The sequence below is a fragment of the Rhodotorula paludigena genome (assembly GCF_050403205.1).
Source record: "Rhodotorula paludigena JCM10292 DNA, Rt_paludigena_JCM10292v1_ctg1, whole genome shotgun sequence".
NCBI lineage: Eukaryota > Fungi > Basidiomycota > Microbotryomycetes > Sporidiobolales > Sporidiobolaceae > Rhodotorula > Rhodotorula paludigena.
In genome coordinates, this window is record NW_027481457.1 from 272914 (window position 1) to 287623 (window position 14710).

The 14710-nt window shown below is 63.3% G+C and overlaps 5 protein-coding genes across 5 annotated transcripts; 2 read left to right on the forward strand and 3 right to left on the reverse strand.

Annotated features, from left to right (window-relative positions):
• Positions 1–600: 600 nt before the first annotated feature.
• JCM10292_001971 (uncharacterized protein) lies at positions 601–1558 on the forward strand (the record flags this gene model as incomplete). The annotated part of the gene is made up of 7 exons (XM_076645392.1): positions 601–616; positions 673–879; positions 941–1004; positions 1060–1074; positions 1136–1146; positions 1216–1339; positions 1396–1558. 7 exons carry the CDS (start codon positions 601–603, stop codon positions 1556–1558), a joined length of 600 nt encoding a protein of 199 aa, XP_076508919.1.
• A 188-nt stretch (positions 1559–1746) lies between these two features.
• On the reverse strand, positions 1747–3660 carry JCM10292_001972 (uncharacterized protein; the record flags this gene model as incomplete). Its single annotated transcript, XM_076645393.1, has 7 exons — positions 1747–2082; positions 2145–2150; positions 2225–2758; positions 2814–2890; positions 2954–3360; positions 3452–3531; positions 3589–3660. 7 exons carry the CDS (start codon positions 3658–3660, stop codon positions 1747–1749), a joined length of 1512 nt encoding a protein of 503 aa, XP_076508920.1.
• Positions 3661–3878: 218 nt separating this feature from the next.
• On the reverse strand, positions 3879–8767 carry SMC3 (cohesin subunit SMC3; the record flags this gene model as incomplete). The annotated part of the gene is made up of 19 exons (XM_076645394.1): positions 3879–3905; positions 3968–3996; positions 4056–4184; positions 4249–4341; positions 4402–4561; positions 4621–4920; positions 4985–5229; positions 5290–5500; positions 5560–6196; positions 6260–6649; positions 6711–7318; positions 7401–7562; positions 7620–7714; positions 7805–7922; positions 7989–8143; positions 8210–8421; positions 8495–8583; positions 8641–8687; positions 8752–8767. The coding sequence occupies 19 exons, from the start codon at positions 8765–8767 to the stop codon at positions 3879–3881; spliced, it is 3723 nt and encodes a 1240-aa protein (XP_076508921.1).
• A 142-nt stretch (positions 8768–8909) lies between these two features.
• Positions 8910–12646, forward strand: JCM10292_001974 (DNA cross-link repair protein; the record flags this gene model as incomplete). Its single annotated transcript, XM_076645395.1, has 10 exons — positions 8910–9644; positions 9721–10046; positions 10141–10229; positions 10288–10465; positions 10543–10646; positions 10748–11774; positions 11835–12082; positions 12180–12275; positions 12338–12410; positions 12466–12646. The coding sequence occupies 10 exons, from the start codon at positions 8910–8912 to the stop codon at positions 12644–12646; spliced, it is 3057 nt and encodes a 1018-aa protein (XP_076508922.1).
• Positions 12647–13073: 427 nt separating this feature from the next.
• Positions 13074–14625, reverse strand: JCM10292_001975 (uncharacterized protein; the record flags this gene model as incomplete). Its single annotated transcript, XM_076645396.1, has 4 exons — positions 13074–13866; positions 13940–14035; positions 14095–14289; positions 14366–14625. The coding sequence occupies 4 exons, from the start codon at positions 14623–14625 to the stop codon at positions 13074–13076; spliced, it is 1344 nt and encodes a 447-aa protein (XP_076508923.1).
• Positions 14626–14710: the final 85 nt, after the last annotated feature.

Here is a 14710-nt window from a genome sequence, read left to right on the forward strand (position 1 = left end):
TGTCATAGTCTGAGCAGTACCTACGAAGTTCGCAAAGGGCACAGCGCTTGGCCCCGCTGTGTAGGAGCCTTGTTCGCGGAAGAACGGGCGAAGCGAAGTGAGACAAACCGCAGCCAATAGCGCGCATCGCAGGGGTCGTAGCACCCCTGCAGCCACTTTGCACGAGCTTCCTAGCGCACTGATAGTGCTCGATCATCTGCAGAAGGAAGAAGAGGTTGTCGAGGTCCGTTCGCTGGCCGGCCGGGGTGAACTCGCGCCTCGCAAGGTCGCCTTCTTTCGCCGTGCAGGACCAACCAGTCAGCTCGAGCCTGCACTATGGTGTGCTCCCTAGCTGACCCCGCAATGCCGCCTGCAGAACCGCCCAGCCGCGCCTCTCGTCCTTCCGTGCGGCACCTCGTCCCAACCGCGCACACACCTCGCGCTCAGTCTGACCGCGCTCCTTCCTCCACAGCGCTTACGACCCTTACGACCCTTACGACCTGACGACTTACGCCTCGTACGACCCTCATCCCGCTCCTTCCCTCTCCCTTCCGCGTGACCCCCCTCCTCGCATTCCGCTGCGCCCCACCTCGTCCCGACTGACCGCCTGGATCGTCTAGCATGTGGTGTGACAACTGTACGCTTACCCCTTCTCCGCTCGAGGTCCAGCTGGATGACATGGTCACCCCGCAGGCCTGCTCATTTTCCCGCTGCGCGCTGGCACCATGGCGCTTGCGGCTTTGATCGCCGCCTACAGCATCGCGGGAGGCATCGTCCTTTTCATGTACGGCGACTTCCTCTGGTTCCTCTACCCCGAGGTCCCTATCTACGGCGGAATCAGCATGGCGATTGGCGCTTGCTCGATCCTCCTCCTCCTCGCCTTCGCCAACCGCTCCCGTCGTGAGTGTTCAGCTTTCTCTGCGCCTTGGCACGCTCGGCTGACATTCCTTGGGCTGCGCAGTCTGGACTTCGGCCCTCTGCGTCGTCCTGCCCGTCGTCCTCATCCTTTCGATCGTTCGTGCTGGGTGCGTTTTAGTCTCGCGGTCGAGAGGAAGAAGGCTGACTGATCGAGCTGTGCAGCATCATGGTCTTCCGGTAAGTAGACATTTGCGCTCAACTTTCCGATTGCTGACATCCACATACCCCTTGCGATCAGCCTCGACCGCAGTGCGTTTTGCGTTCCGCGTTTGTCGACCTTCGCGCCTTCCGCTAACTTGCCCCGCTTTCACCTGCCAGACGAAGCCAAAGTCATCTGGGAGTGCCAGAATGGCGGCCAGCCATACAACGAGACGCTCATCAACGATCCGACGTACCACGCCGCGTCGTACGACGGCGACAAGATCCCTTCTCAGTTCTGCAGGTGCGTCTTCGCGACATCGGTCGCGGGTCGGCGGTGCCAACGCTCCTGTGCCACAGCTCCGGATGGAACTCGCTCTACCTCGCCTTCGCGTTCGGCCTCGCCATCGACTGCGTCCTTCAGCTCTATCAGTACTTCCTCGTCTGGCGCTTCCGTGCTTTCCTCAGGCAGTACATGAGCTACAAAGCCTCCGCCACGACGCCCGGTTACTACTACGCTTAATGATCTTTCCCGCCTGTTTTGCCTTGTTTTCCCCCACCTCGTCTCGCCTCCGCGGCTCCCGCCTCCTCACTAAATGGACCCGTCTGTTGCGCTCGACTTTCCTCCTGATTCGCACTCTTCGTTGCGGCGCTCTGAGAGTATGCCGGACGAGCTCACGCGTAGACAATCACAAGATGAGACCAGAGAGACTACGCAGAAACGACGACATTGTGCGACGATGCCACATGTCCCTTGATGGGCGGCACGGCCGACGCATCACTCTGGAGGTCGGGCCTCTCGCGGCCTTTGTACACCTTGGGCCCCGACGCCTCCCAGTCCTCGTACATCTGCCGCGCGATTTCGGCGACCTCGCGCCGGCGCTGGTCCGAGATCTGCGGTACGTCGAACTTGTCGGGCCCGAGGAGCGACATGGGCAGCACCGGGACGTCGTTGTTCGCCTCGAGCTCGGCCTGGATCTGCGCAGCGACCTCGTGGAAGCGTGCGCGCGTGTCCGCCTCGGCGTCGAGGTCATAGATCCACTCGTTCTGCGAGGGGGGTCAGCGGTCGCATCTCACTTCGCAGTCGGCATCAGCGAGCAGTAGCGCACCTGCATCTGTTCATGCAAAGTGAAAGGTGCCATCAGTGCCACGACCGATTGCGAGGACAATCAAGATTGCGCGCGCGGACCTTGACCTGCTCCGGGTCAATCTTCTTGCCCGCTCCCATGTCTCGCAGCGCGCCATGCCACCTCCTGCGCGTGTCCTCGCCCGTCTTCTGCGTCTTGAGCACGCGGGAGTACCGCAGCCGCTCGTACACGAGCGATGCGAGGCGGACGTTGTCCTTGCCCGCAAGCTCGAGGCAGATGGCGAGCGTCGCGCCATCCTCGACTGCCTGCGAGGCGCCCTGTGCCGAGGTTGGGAGATGCGGATGCGCCGAGTCGCCGAGGAGAACAACCTTGCCCGACTTGGACACCCAGGTCGGCAGCGGCTCGCGATAGACGATCTTCCAGTCGAGGCACGACGGCGTCAGCTTCATCGCGTTGACAATCGTCGGGTCCCAATGCGACACGAGCGAGACGGCGTCGTTGACGTCGCCCGGCTGCGACCACGACTCGGGAATGTCGGCGTCGTCCTTGTGCGTGATGATCCAGTTGAAGTCCTGGCCGTCGCGGCAGGTGTTCTGGACAATGTGCACGTCGGCGCCGATCCAGATGTTCATTTGCTGCGTTCTATGATGTCAGTGCAGGGCTTGTCCGGAGCGAACTGCTTGGACGCACGTCGCGATTGACAAGGATGCCGGAAGTCGGGTCGTCGCGGATGGTGCTGCCGTCCGTGTACGCGCGGTAGCAAGCGTCTGTGGACCGAATGAGCGACCTCAGATTCATCTTCACACAACACCGAGCGATGAAAAACGCACAGCCGGACGAGAGCGGCTTGTCCTCGAAGCCGAGCACCACCTCCCGGCACATGGACTTGATGCCATCGGCGCCAATCACGATGTCGCATTCAACTACTTCGCCGCTCTCGAGCGTGACGGACGGGCTGTTCTCGTCGAAAGAACGCACGGCAGTGCCCATGTGGATAGGCACGCCGAGCTCCTCGACGCGCTCGAAGAAGGCGTTGTGATAGTCGCCCCGGTGGCCGATGTAGCCCGCCATATCCATGAGGCGCTGCGTTGCAATGATCTCACCCGTGTCCCACCGTCGCACGTGCATGACGGGCGACTTGTTGCCGATCTTGCGCAGCTTATCGGCCGCGCCCCAGCGTTCGAGCAAGCGCAGCGCGTTCTCGCCGACGCCGAGCGAGTCTCCTAGGCGCAAAAACCTGGTGTGCAATGCAAAGTTAGCTCAACAAGGTCTGCGTGGTGATCGTACAATCCGCTCGCGCAGGTGCAAAGACATGGGGCCAAACGCACTTCTTGATCTTCTCGTAGACGATGACTTCGTAGCCCGCATAGTGCATGGCCATCGCCGCCGCCAGTCCACCGAGCCCGGCCTGCATGCATGGAAGATCAGCTTGACAATGGAGAACGAGACGAAGGAGCGGACGCACGCCGACAATCACCACCTTGAACTTGTCCCCCTTCAAGCGCGGTTCGTGTGCGGTCTCGATAGCAGCAGGCATGGTAGCTCAGCAGAAAAGCAAGAGGAGCAGGGGAAGAGCGCAACGGAAGCAAAGGCGGAAGAAGCGACCCGATCGGGCCGAGGTGGGACACCACCCAAGACGTGGGGTCTCCAAGAGGAGGAACATGGTGAGTGGCTCACAGCTCATTACAACAGCGTACTCGTAGACGACACGGAGAGGTACAACCTGTACACTGCGAGAAGCGAGAGAGAGGGGTCTCAGGCGCGGACCTGTTCGGCGGCCTCCTGCAATGAGCAAATCAAGGTCAACAACGGCGCTACGTTGCGAAGCAGTCGAAGGAACGCACGATGAAAGTGCTGCACTCGTCGGTAGTGACTGTTCGAAGAGGACCATGTCAGAGGCGGTCCAGCCCGAGGGGAACAGAGCGAGCGCACGAGTCTTCACGTTCGAAATCTTGGCCTGGTTGAAGACAACACCGAAGTAGGCGTCCGCGTGCGGGATAAGCTCTGCGCGGAAGGTTGTGCAGATGTACTGCGCTTCCTGCGAGAGCTCGTCGATCATGGCTACCGGGGAAGGAGGATCAGCCGCAGTCTCGCAAGAAAAGAAAAACAGCGGGCTTGGACTCACCAGCAACGGCAGTACGACGGTCCGCGTCAAGGTTGGCGTCGATCTCGTCGAACAGGTAAAAGGGCGCAGGGTCACACTTCTGAATCGAGAAGACTGCGAGAGCACGAGTCAGTTATGGCGCGAGGTCACCTCCCACGCGCGGTGAAGACATACTCAAAGCGAGCGCGACGAGCGCTTTCTGTCCACCAGAGAGCTGCTGGAGGCGCAAGCCCTCGTTCGACTTGGACTTGAACGAGACACGGATAGCAACGCCGGTGTAGTTCTCGACGGACCCCTCCTCTTCGGGCTCGTCGACGTCCATGTCGTCCTCGTTCTGCAAAGCGCGCTCGTGAGCAGGCGGGAAACAAGTACATGATGCGGAAGGCAACGCACGCGCTCCTGCTGGCGCTGCAGCATGATGAGCCTGCCCCGGCCGGTCGGGACGAGCTTCTCGAAGACCTCGCTAAAGTTCTTTGCGACCTGCTTGAACGTGCGCTCGATGGCCTCGTCCTTGCGTGCGTCAAGAACCTGGATGAGCTCCTCGATCGAGTTCTGCGACTGGTCGAGCTCCTCCTGCCGCGCGATGAGCTCGTCACGCTGCTTGGTGAACGACGTGTACTGCTCGTAGGCCTTCTTGTTCACGTGCGCAAAGCCCTTGAGCGCCTCGTTGACCTTGCGGAGCTTCTTGAGGAGCTGCGAGTGGGAGGCGGAGGTATGAGCCGGCGCGCGGAAAGCAGCGGCGGCAGGATGAGCGCACCTTTTCGGAAGATGCCGTCGTTTCCGCAAAGGCTTCTTCGGGAAGGACACCGAGGTCGCGGATGTTCTTGTTGCACTCGTCCTTGCGCTGCATGAGGACCTGGCGCTTGGCGAGGTAGCGCTCGACGTTCTTCTGCTGGCGAGCGATGCCGCGCTGGTCGTCCGACTGCTGGGTCTGCAGCTTCTCGCGCTCCTTCTCGGCTTCGGCAATCTCCTTGCCGAGCTTGTCGGTCTGCTCGTCCATCTCTGCGATTCCGAGCTAACGATCAGTAGAGCTCAACGAAGTGACGCGCGCGCAGAACTCACCCTCGACGCGCTTGTCAAGCGCCTCGATCTGCTTGCGCAGACGCTTGAGCTGGTTTTTCTGCGCTTCAAGGCTCTCGCCCGCGCCCTCGTTGTCCTGATCGGCGTTGTCGCCAGTCTCGTCCAGCGAGTCGAGGCGGGTGCGGAGCTCGTCGCGGCGCCGGCGGAGATTCTCGTTAAGCTCGATCTCGAGCAGGTTCTTCTGCTTGGCGAGCTGTTGGGGCGGCCGAGATGAGTGTGACTGCGCTTTGAGAGAAACAATCAGCGACGCACGTCGGCAACGGCCTTGGACAGCTCGACCAGGCGCTTCTTGTTGTCCTCGACTTCCTCAGTCAAGCGCTTCATCGTCGCCTCCTCCTCATCCGTGAGGCCCTCCTCGCCCGCAAACATACTCGCCATCTCGTCCTTCCACATCTCGACCTCCTTTTCGAGCGCGCGCATGTTGCTCCGGTGCGTCGCGAGCTGCTGCTCGAGGTGCGCGAGCTTGGCCCGCGCGCGGTCCTCCTCCTCCTGCGCGCGCATGACGGCCTGCACGAGCGGCTCGCGGTCGCCGTCGAGCTGCCGCAGCTTGCCCTCGGCGACCTGGATCTGCCCGACGAGGTGCGTCACCTCCTGGTCGAGCCGCTGCAGCGTTGCGACGACCTCGGTGCGCGCCTCGCGCAGCTCCTCGTCTTTGCGCTGCGCGGCGCGGAGCGCCTTGACCGCGTCGAGGCGCGAGCGCCGCACGTCGTGGTAGCCACCCGTGAGCGAGCCTTTGCGGTCGTACTTGTCACCGTCGAGCGTGATGGCATTGAGGCCGTGCGAGCGCGTGTAGGCACCAGCGATTTCGAGCGTCTGGCAGATGATGGTGCGGCCGAAGACGTGCTTGAATGCCGGGCGGAACTGCTCGGCGAATTTGAGCTTATTGATCCTGCGGACGCCGTCTCTAGTTAGCGACGGGACGCAGACGAGAGCCCGCTCAAAGAGAACATACATGGGGATGGCCTCGTTCGTGCGCGGGTACTCGACTTCAGGCGGGCGCACACGGTTGAGCGGGATGAATGTCAGGCGTCCGCTACGATCGCGGACCATGCGGTCGAGGATCTGCGTCGCCGTCTCGTCCGTGTCGACGACGACCTGCCACAGGCTCGTGCCCGCCGTGACCTCGACCGCCGTCTTGTACCGGTCCTCGACCTCGAAGAGCTCGTAGAGCGGGCCGTAGTACCCCTCGAGGCCCATCTCGTCGGCAATGGCGCGTGCGGCGCGCAAGCCGTTCGCCGTGTCGCGGTCCATGGTGCGACCGATGGCAGACTGGGCCGTCTTGAGGTGGTCGGAGGCGTTGCGCGCCTGCTGCGACAGCTTCGAGTCCTCCTTCCACAGCTCCCTGCGGGTCGCTCCTGTCAGTTTTTGTTGCGACGGGGTGGAAATGATCGACTGGGACGTACTTGCGCTGCTCCGACTTGTCGGCGTGTACCGTCTTGAGCTTGTTGAGCTCGGCGACCATCTCGTGCATGCGCTCCTTGCGCCCCTCGAGCTCCTTCCTCGCCTCGACGCGGCGGCGCTCGGCCTCGTCGCGCTCGCGCGCCGTCTCTTTGCGCTCGGCCTCGAGCGCGCTCTCGCGCTCGCGGCGCGTGTCGAGCAGCGCCTCGTTGCGCCGCACGAGCTCGGCGAGGTGCTCGTCGCGCTCGCGCTGCGACCCAAACTGGCCCTTGCGCCCCTGCTTGGCAAAGAGCTGCCGGAGCGTCACCTCGCGCTCCGACACGGCGTCGCGCTGCTGCTGCTCGTCGGCGCGCGCCTGCTCCCACTTGGGAGCGACGTCGTCCGCGAGCGCGCGCTCCTTGGCGGCAATGTCGCCCTCGAGGCGCGCGACGTCGCGCTCCATTGCCGTGCGCCGCTCGGCCCCCGACGCCGCGCGGTCCTCGGCCTCGTCGACCGTGCACTCGAGCGCGGCCGCGGCGCGCGTCAGTTCCCGCTTCTCGGACGAGAGGTCGCGATGCTCGGTCGCGAGCGTCGAGAGCGTCTCGCGCAGGCGCGTGAGGCTGTCGGCGAGGGTCTGCGGAGGTCAAGGGGTCAGCGCATTGAGGAGCTGACCATGGACGACGACAGATAAGGGGGCGCAGCCACCGACAACGCACCGCGAGCTGCTTTTCGCGCGCGTTGAACTCGTCCCTGCGCGAGTTGGCCGAGTCGACGTCGCGCCGGCGCTCCTCCTCGATCTGGTCGAGCGCGTCGCCGACGTCCTGCAGCTCGCGCTGGTAGATGCAGTACTCGAGCGAGCGGCGTGCGCGGTCGTGCGTCTACAAAGAAAGGGGTCAGCATTGGCGTGTCACAGTTTGCCCGGGTTAGTTACGCACCTGGAACTGCTTGAGCTCCTCCTTCTCCTCCTCGAGCTCGTCGAGCCGCTCCTGAATGTACTCGAGCAAGTCCTTGATCTTGTCGCGCTTTGAGTCTGGTGCGGCGCCTCAAGAAGCATCAGCGAACAACGCTCGCGACCTGCGGGCGCGTCACGCCGATGCAAACAATGGAGACAGCGACGCACTCGTCTCGTCCATGATCTTCTGCGATTCTGCGCGGCGCTCCTCGTACACCTTTGTGCCGGCGACCTCTTTGAGCAGCAGGAGGCGGTCGGCGTCCTTCTGGTTCGTCAAGTGAGTAATCTGTTTGTTCAGACGCAGAGATCAGCGCGAGCTTCTCCAATAATCTGCGAGCTCAGCAGGACGCACGCGACCCTGGGGCACGATGTAGTAGGGGTTGGAGCGCGAGAAGCCGGCCGACTCGAGGAGCGACATGACCTCGCCCTTCGAGGTCGACTTGCGGTCGAGCTGGTACTCGTCCTTCTTCAGACCGATCGTGCGCCGCAGCAAGAGAGTAGGCTTGTCTGTTCGCGTGCGCGGCAGAGTCAGCGGGGACTACGAGTACAGGGCGGAGAGTACAGGCGACGCACTGGTGGGGAATCGGCCGTCCGAGTTGTCAAACTCGACCTCGACGTAGGCGCTCATCGTCTGGCCCGTGCCGGCGCCTCCACCGTCGTGGAGGAGGGCCTGGCGCTCCTCGCGCGAGAGCGAGGTGTAGGCATCCGAGAGGACGAAGCGGATCGCGCTGAAGAAGTTGGACTTGCCCGAGCCGTTGCGGCCGACGAGGAGGTTGAGGCCGGGTCTGCGTGTGGGTTTCAGACGTGATCAGCTCGGTTTGTGCATTGCGCGGAGCAGAGGGAGGGGGCTAGACGGACGAGAAGGGGTCGACGAGTGTCTCGTCGCGGTACGATTTGAAGCCCTGGATCTGCGGGACGGAGCGCGTCGGAGGGGTCAGTGGGTCAGTCTGTGTCGAAGCACGCGTCTCTCGTAGCCGTGCGCGGGTGTGCCGGGAGCGATGCACGCGACGCGTCTCGCTCGTGAGGCGGGAGGAGAGCGGACCTTCAGGGACTGCGGTCAGAGGGCAGGGCGGGTCAGTGTGGGCTCGCACGGTGCGTTTGAGCGCGTCTTCGACTCGCCTTGATGTGCATCGTGCGCGCGGCGGTGACTGTGAGCTCCAGAAGTTGACATTGCCTTTGCCGCGTCGCTTTGACCTCGACTACTACAATCTCGCTACAACTCGTTCTCTAGCTAAGACTACAACTGCGCTAGACTGCACACTCTGCGCCTGCAATGGCCCCGGCTGCCACCCTCGACTCGTACCTCCGCTCGTCGACCCCCGCAGCCACCGCCAGCGCCACTCCGCCCCGCCGACAAAAGCGCACATCGCCCCCGACTCCTGGCCCCGCTGCGTCCGCCAAGAAGCCCAAGCAGCAGCTCAAAGGTAAGGGCAAGGGCAAGGCATCCACACCGAGCGCACCCGCCACAGAGGGCAAGAAGAAGGCCCGCCCCCGCTTCGTCGCCGACAACCGCAACCTCGGCACCCTCGACCTCGTAGACTCGTCCGACGACGATCACGATGCCGTGCACATTGTCGCACCCGGCGAGCCCGAGGCGGGTCCGAGCAGCGCCGTAAAGGGGAAAGGCAGAGCCCGCGTCATGCTCGAGGAGGAGGACTGGCTTGCCCAGGACGAGACAGACGGCCCTCAGGTCGAGCTTGCGCGGGCTCGTGAGGGTGGAGGAGACGCGGGCGAGTCGGCGCAGGGGGCAGGGCGGCCGCAGCTCGTCGACGACGGGCCAGAGGGGACCGCCAACCTCCTCGCGGCTCAGTCAAAGCTGCGCGATCCCGCCGAGCAGGACCCGCTCGACGGCTGCACAGACGACGAGGGTGGCGGGGTGGACGGAGAGGGCGGGCGGGACGACGGCGAGCCGGAAACAGTCGCGCTGAGCGACGACGAGGTGCTCGTGCTTGACGAGGGGCCGACTTGTCCGCGCTGCAAGGTCTTGCTCGAGACGCTTCCAATCAAGGTGCGCTGCGACGCTCCTTCAACCCTCCTGCAGTATATTGCAGGCACCCTGATATCGGCAATCGTCCCATGCGCAGAAGCGCGACTCGCACATCGCATCTTGTCTCGCGCCCTCTGTCGATCCTGCACCGCCCGACCCTCTCGCTCCGACACGCTCCCTCCTCGCGCCCCTCTCGCGCCTCTTCACCCGCGCGCCGCCCGCCGCCGCATCTTCCTCCTCCTCCTCCTCCGCTCCCGCCGATCCCGCCAAGAAGCCCCTCTCGGTGCTCTCGTCTCTCCCGAACGCGTTCACGGCGCTCATGGCCGGGCACGCAGAGACGAAGCAGTGGAAGATGGCGGAGGAGGCGGACAAGCAGAAGGGGCGCAGGCCAAAGGGCGAGGAGAGGAAGGTCCCGTTCTACAAGTGCGTTTTGCGAGCCTTCGCTGCTTGCTTGCGGTCGCGTTCGCAGGGCCGTGAGCATTGGTCGCCATTGCTTCCGCTGACGCGGTCCGCGCAGGTGGATCGACGGACTCGAGATCACGGTGGACGCGTTCAAGTACGGCAAAATCGACGGCTGCAAGGCCTACTTCCTCTCGCACGCACACTGTATGGATCACCTCCTTCCACTGTCTCAGCTGTCGCTGACCCGTCTATGCGCGTGCAGCCGACCACTACCAGAACCTCTCGTCGTCGTGGGCGCACGGCCCGATCTACGCGTCGCAGACGACCATCAACCTGATCAAGCTCAAGATTGGCGTCAAGGACGAGTGGCTGCACGCGCTCCCGCTCGACAAGACGGTCAAGGTGCACGGGATCGACGTGACCCTCATCGATGCGAACCAGTGCGTCTACAGCTGCGTCCCTGTGTGCGGACGACTCGCTCGGACGCTGACGGTGTGCTTGGCTGTTCGGCGTACAGCTGCCCCGGCTCGGTCCTGTTCTTGTTCGAGGGTCCACACACGGACCCGAAGTCGCCGTACAGCAAGACGCCGAACCGCATCTTTCGATACTTGCATTGCGGCGGTGAGTTCCCCCCTGCATCCGCGTCACAGCGAGACCCGTCGTCGCAGCAGCTCGCTCTGTCTTCGTTTTGGATCAGGGTACTCACACCGTGTTCGTGACAGACTTCCGCGCCTCGCCGCAGCACATCCTGCACCCGTGCATGTCGATGCCGACGCCTCCCTCGCGCTTCGGCGCCTCTTCCGCCGCCGCCGCGACTACCAGCGTCAGCATGTCGCGCTCGTCGTCTGCCTCGTCGCAGCCCACCTCCTCCTCATCCGGCTTCCATCCGCTCGCCTTCTCCCCCCTGCCTCCGCACCTGACGCTGAAAAAACTCGACGCCATCTACCTCGACACGACGTACCTCTCGCCGTCGTACTGCTTCCCGGCGCAGGAGCTCGTCATCGCCGCGTGCGCCGACCTCGTGCGCGAACGTGTCGTCGAAGGAGACGAGGCGGCGCTGTGGCGCGCCGATGGGCGCGACGCCGAGCGCAAGGGGATGAAGGGGTGGCTGCAGCAGCAGCAGGGCGATGGGGTCAAGTCCGAAGGCGTCAAAGAGGAGGACGAGCGCGCGCAGCTCGTGGGCGCGGGCGACGGGGACGGGTTCGGGCGCGACGAAGGCGACGACGAACCGCACGAGCTCGAGCCGCTGCCTGAGGAGCGGGACGACGACGGGGACGAAGAGGCGTGGCTCGCGATGCACGGCGAGGCGGAGCGTGATTCGCAGCCTCCGCATGGGCTGGACGCGGACGGTGAAGACGACGTGGGCGAGTCGCAGATGTGGCGCGGCAATGAAGGAGAGGAGCAGGAGGGCGAGGGCGAGCCGATGCAGGTGGACGGCGCGCACGCTTGCGAGGCTGTCGATGCGTCGGCCGCATCGGCCCTCGGTGGTGCTGTGCAGGCCGAGCAGCGGGAGGCGCGCGGCCCGCCGGAGGAGGAGAAAGTTGCTCAGGATGTCAAGCAGGAGGGCGACATGCAGGTGCTCAAGACTGAGGAAGTCGCTGCCGACCTCGAGCCTTCGACCTCTGCTCCCGTCGACGGCGTCAAGCCGGATGTCAAGCCCGACCTCAAGCCTGACATTAAGCGCGACGTCAAGCCCGCGAAAGAGCGTCTGCTCGTCCTCGTCGGAACGTACTCGATCGGCAAGGAGCGGTGCGTACTCTTCCCACAGCGGGTGCATGTGAATACGCATTGACTTGCACTCTCTTGCAGCATTGTCAAGGCCATCGCACACGCCCTGTCGACCAAGATCTTCTGCGAACAGCACAAGCGCAATCTCTTCCTCGCGCAGGACGACCCCGAGTTGCACGCACTCCTCACCGAGGATCCACTCGCAGCGCAGGTGCATGTCGGCGGTCTGCGCGACATCACGCGAGAGGCGATGAGCGACTATCTCGCCATGTGGAAGGCGCCGAGGGTCGAAGGCGGATTCACCAAGATGATCGGGTTGCGTCCGACTGGTCAGTTGCTTCTTCTCACTTGGACGGCTGCTCGCGTCAACTCGAGCTCCGTCTTCATTGCTTGAGATCGTCTTCTGACAAGCGTCCTCTTGTGCAGGCTGGACTTACCGCTCCGAGACGAAAGACAAGATGCCGTCAATTGCCAAGATTCTTCAGATTGAGCAGCAGCGCAAGTTCTCGCCCGCCGGTCTCTGTGCGTCTTGTCCGCTTCCTCGCTTGACAACGGTATGCTGACCTTACTCATCTTTCCGGCAGATCCGCAGCGCGACTCGACGCCGATGTGTATGGCTTTCGGCGTTCCCTATTCCGAGCATTCCAGCTTCTTCGAGTGCGTGCATCCCTTTCCGTTGGCTGCATCCGAGCTGACCTGGCTTCATTTGCAGACTCACCTGCTTCTGCCTCTCGCTCGACTACGTGCGCATTATTCCAACCGTCAACGTACACACGGCGGCGTCGCGCAACAAGATGAAAGGTTGGATTGACCGTTGGGCTGCCGAGAAGAAGCGCCGCGCCGATACGAAGGCGCCCAAGGTCGTGCCCTTCCGGCACGAGAACTACTGGTGAAGCGGTGCTGTCATTGCATGCAGTAACTTCTGTTGTCGTCCTCACTGTAGCTCCAGTCATCTTGCATTGCTCTTTCCGCAGTCGGGCCAAGCTTTCGACGTTTGTTGCAGAATGGGAAGGCCAACTTCCCTTGCCGCTCTCATGGTTGCCAGTTCGTAAGGCTCACACGGACGTTGCAGAAGAGACGAGTCTTGATCTACGAAACAGACAGGGAGCCAGATAGGGGCGCACGAGAGGGGACGAGACCGGAAGGAAGAGCACTGCGAGCGGGATGAGGCACGAGACAGGAAGCGAGACGAAGAAAGGCACGACAGAGAGAGCTAGAGACATAGGAGGAGTGGTACAATGGCGTGCGAAGGATCGTGTGAGACGGAGACACGGAGACAGGAGGAAGGAAAGGACGAGAGGACGAAAGGAAACGAAAGAGTCAGAGGCTGCCGTCGGTGAGCGCCGCCGCGTTCGACGACGGGGAGGAGGTCGAAACGGCCGAGCCATCGTCGCTGGCGCCAAAGCGCTGCTGGTCGCGCGCATGAGCGAGTCGCACGAGCTTGGTCTTGACCGTCTCAAACGAGGCACCGCCGTTGAGCAGGTCAGCAGCCTGATCAATCAGGTCTTGCAGCATCCCGGTCGTCACGTTGTTGACGGCTGCGCGCCCGACCTCGACGAAGCCGGGCCCGCTGAGGTCGGCCCAACCCTTACTCGTCGACGAGGTTGATGCGCGCGAGATGAAGTCAACGAGGCGATAGAGCCTCGTCCTGCCCCCGCTCGTCTTGAGATTAGCGACAAGATGCAGCTTGCCGTTGCCGATGTCGCGCATGAGGACGATGGAACCGCGTCCCTCAAGGGCAGCTGTGTCGCTTTGCTGCTCCCGGATGCGGCGATGGTACTCGGCGTACATCCTGGCGAAGCTCTCCTCCGGAGACTCTGCGCTCGTCGTGCGCTCCGAGGTGGGGCTGCTACCTGTGGCGCCGCGCATGAAGCTTTGAAGGGTGCCACCGAAGGGAAAGCAGCTGAGCGTCGAATTGAGCCAAGGCGCCGAGTTGACGGGCAAGGGAGGCGCGGCCGACGGGAGCTCCTCCTGGAAAGTCCCGTGAGGCGCATCGACGGCGCCCAGCAGCAGGTCGTCGGTTCCTCGCTCTGCTGCGTCAGTCGTCGATTCTTCGTCGCGGTTGCCGTCATCTTCGAGGATGAGAACTTCGACCGGGCTGAGCACCGCAGCCCTGAAAACGTCAATTTGACACCTCAGGGTCAGCAATCGTGCCGTTTGCGCGCGTCGGAAGGAAAAGAACGCACGCCTCAGGGGTCTTGACTTCCTTCTTCTGCGACGAGGCGGACGACGAAGGAGACACGGAAGGAGCAGAGGCGTCGGTGGATTGCTCGAGGCATTGGCTGCTGGGGTTGGTCCGGGTCAGGGGAGTTCTGTCTGCAAATGAGCCCAAAACACGCACTCATCGGTACGACGGCAACGCTTGTGCGAGTAGGCGGGCGGTGCGAGCGGCACAGTGGAGCCCACTTCCTCTTGCTCGCGAACCGAGACAGTACGCTTGCGGCTGAGTGGTGCGGCTGATGCTCCGGCCGAGGTGGTGGCCTTGGGATTCGAGGGAGACTCGCGTCGAGTCGAGATGGAAGTCGGGGCGGGCGCTCTGTAAGGTCATCGAGCCAATCAGCTTAAAGTCCAAGCTCCAGAATCGAAGCAGGCGGAAGTCCGAAAGCACGCACGTCTTGCTGCGCTTGAGAGGGCGACCGGCGTCAACCTCTTCGTCGTCGATCCGCCCGGTCGAGGCCAAAATGTCGGTGTCGAGGGACCGCTTGCGAGACGAGCGAGCAGCTTGCGGTGCAGGAGGAGCCTCCGTCTTGCGCGCGACCTTCTTGGGCTTCTTGATGGGCTTGCGCTGGGAGCGAGGAGGCGCGGAAGCGGGATACGGGGACGAGGCGGCCGACGACAAGGCGTTCGAGCGGGCGCGAGTGACGACAGGCATAGTGCTTCGTCGAGTGCTTTGTATAGTTGATGCTGTAGGCGAAGGGAATGGACGATGGGCCAGCGGGAGTGGAATACGGGCAGGG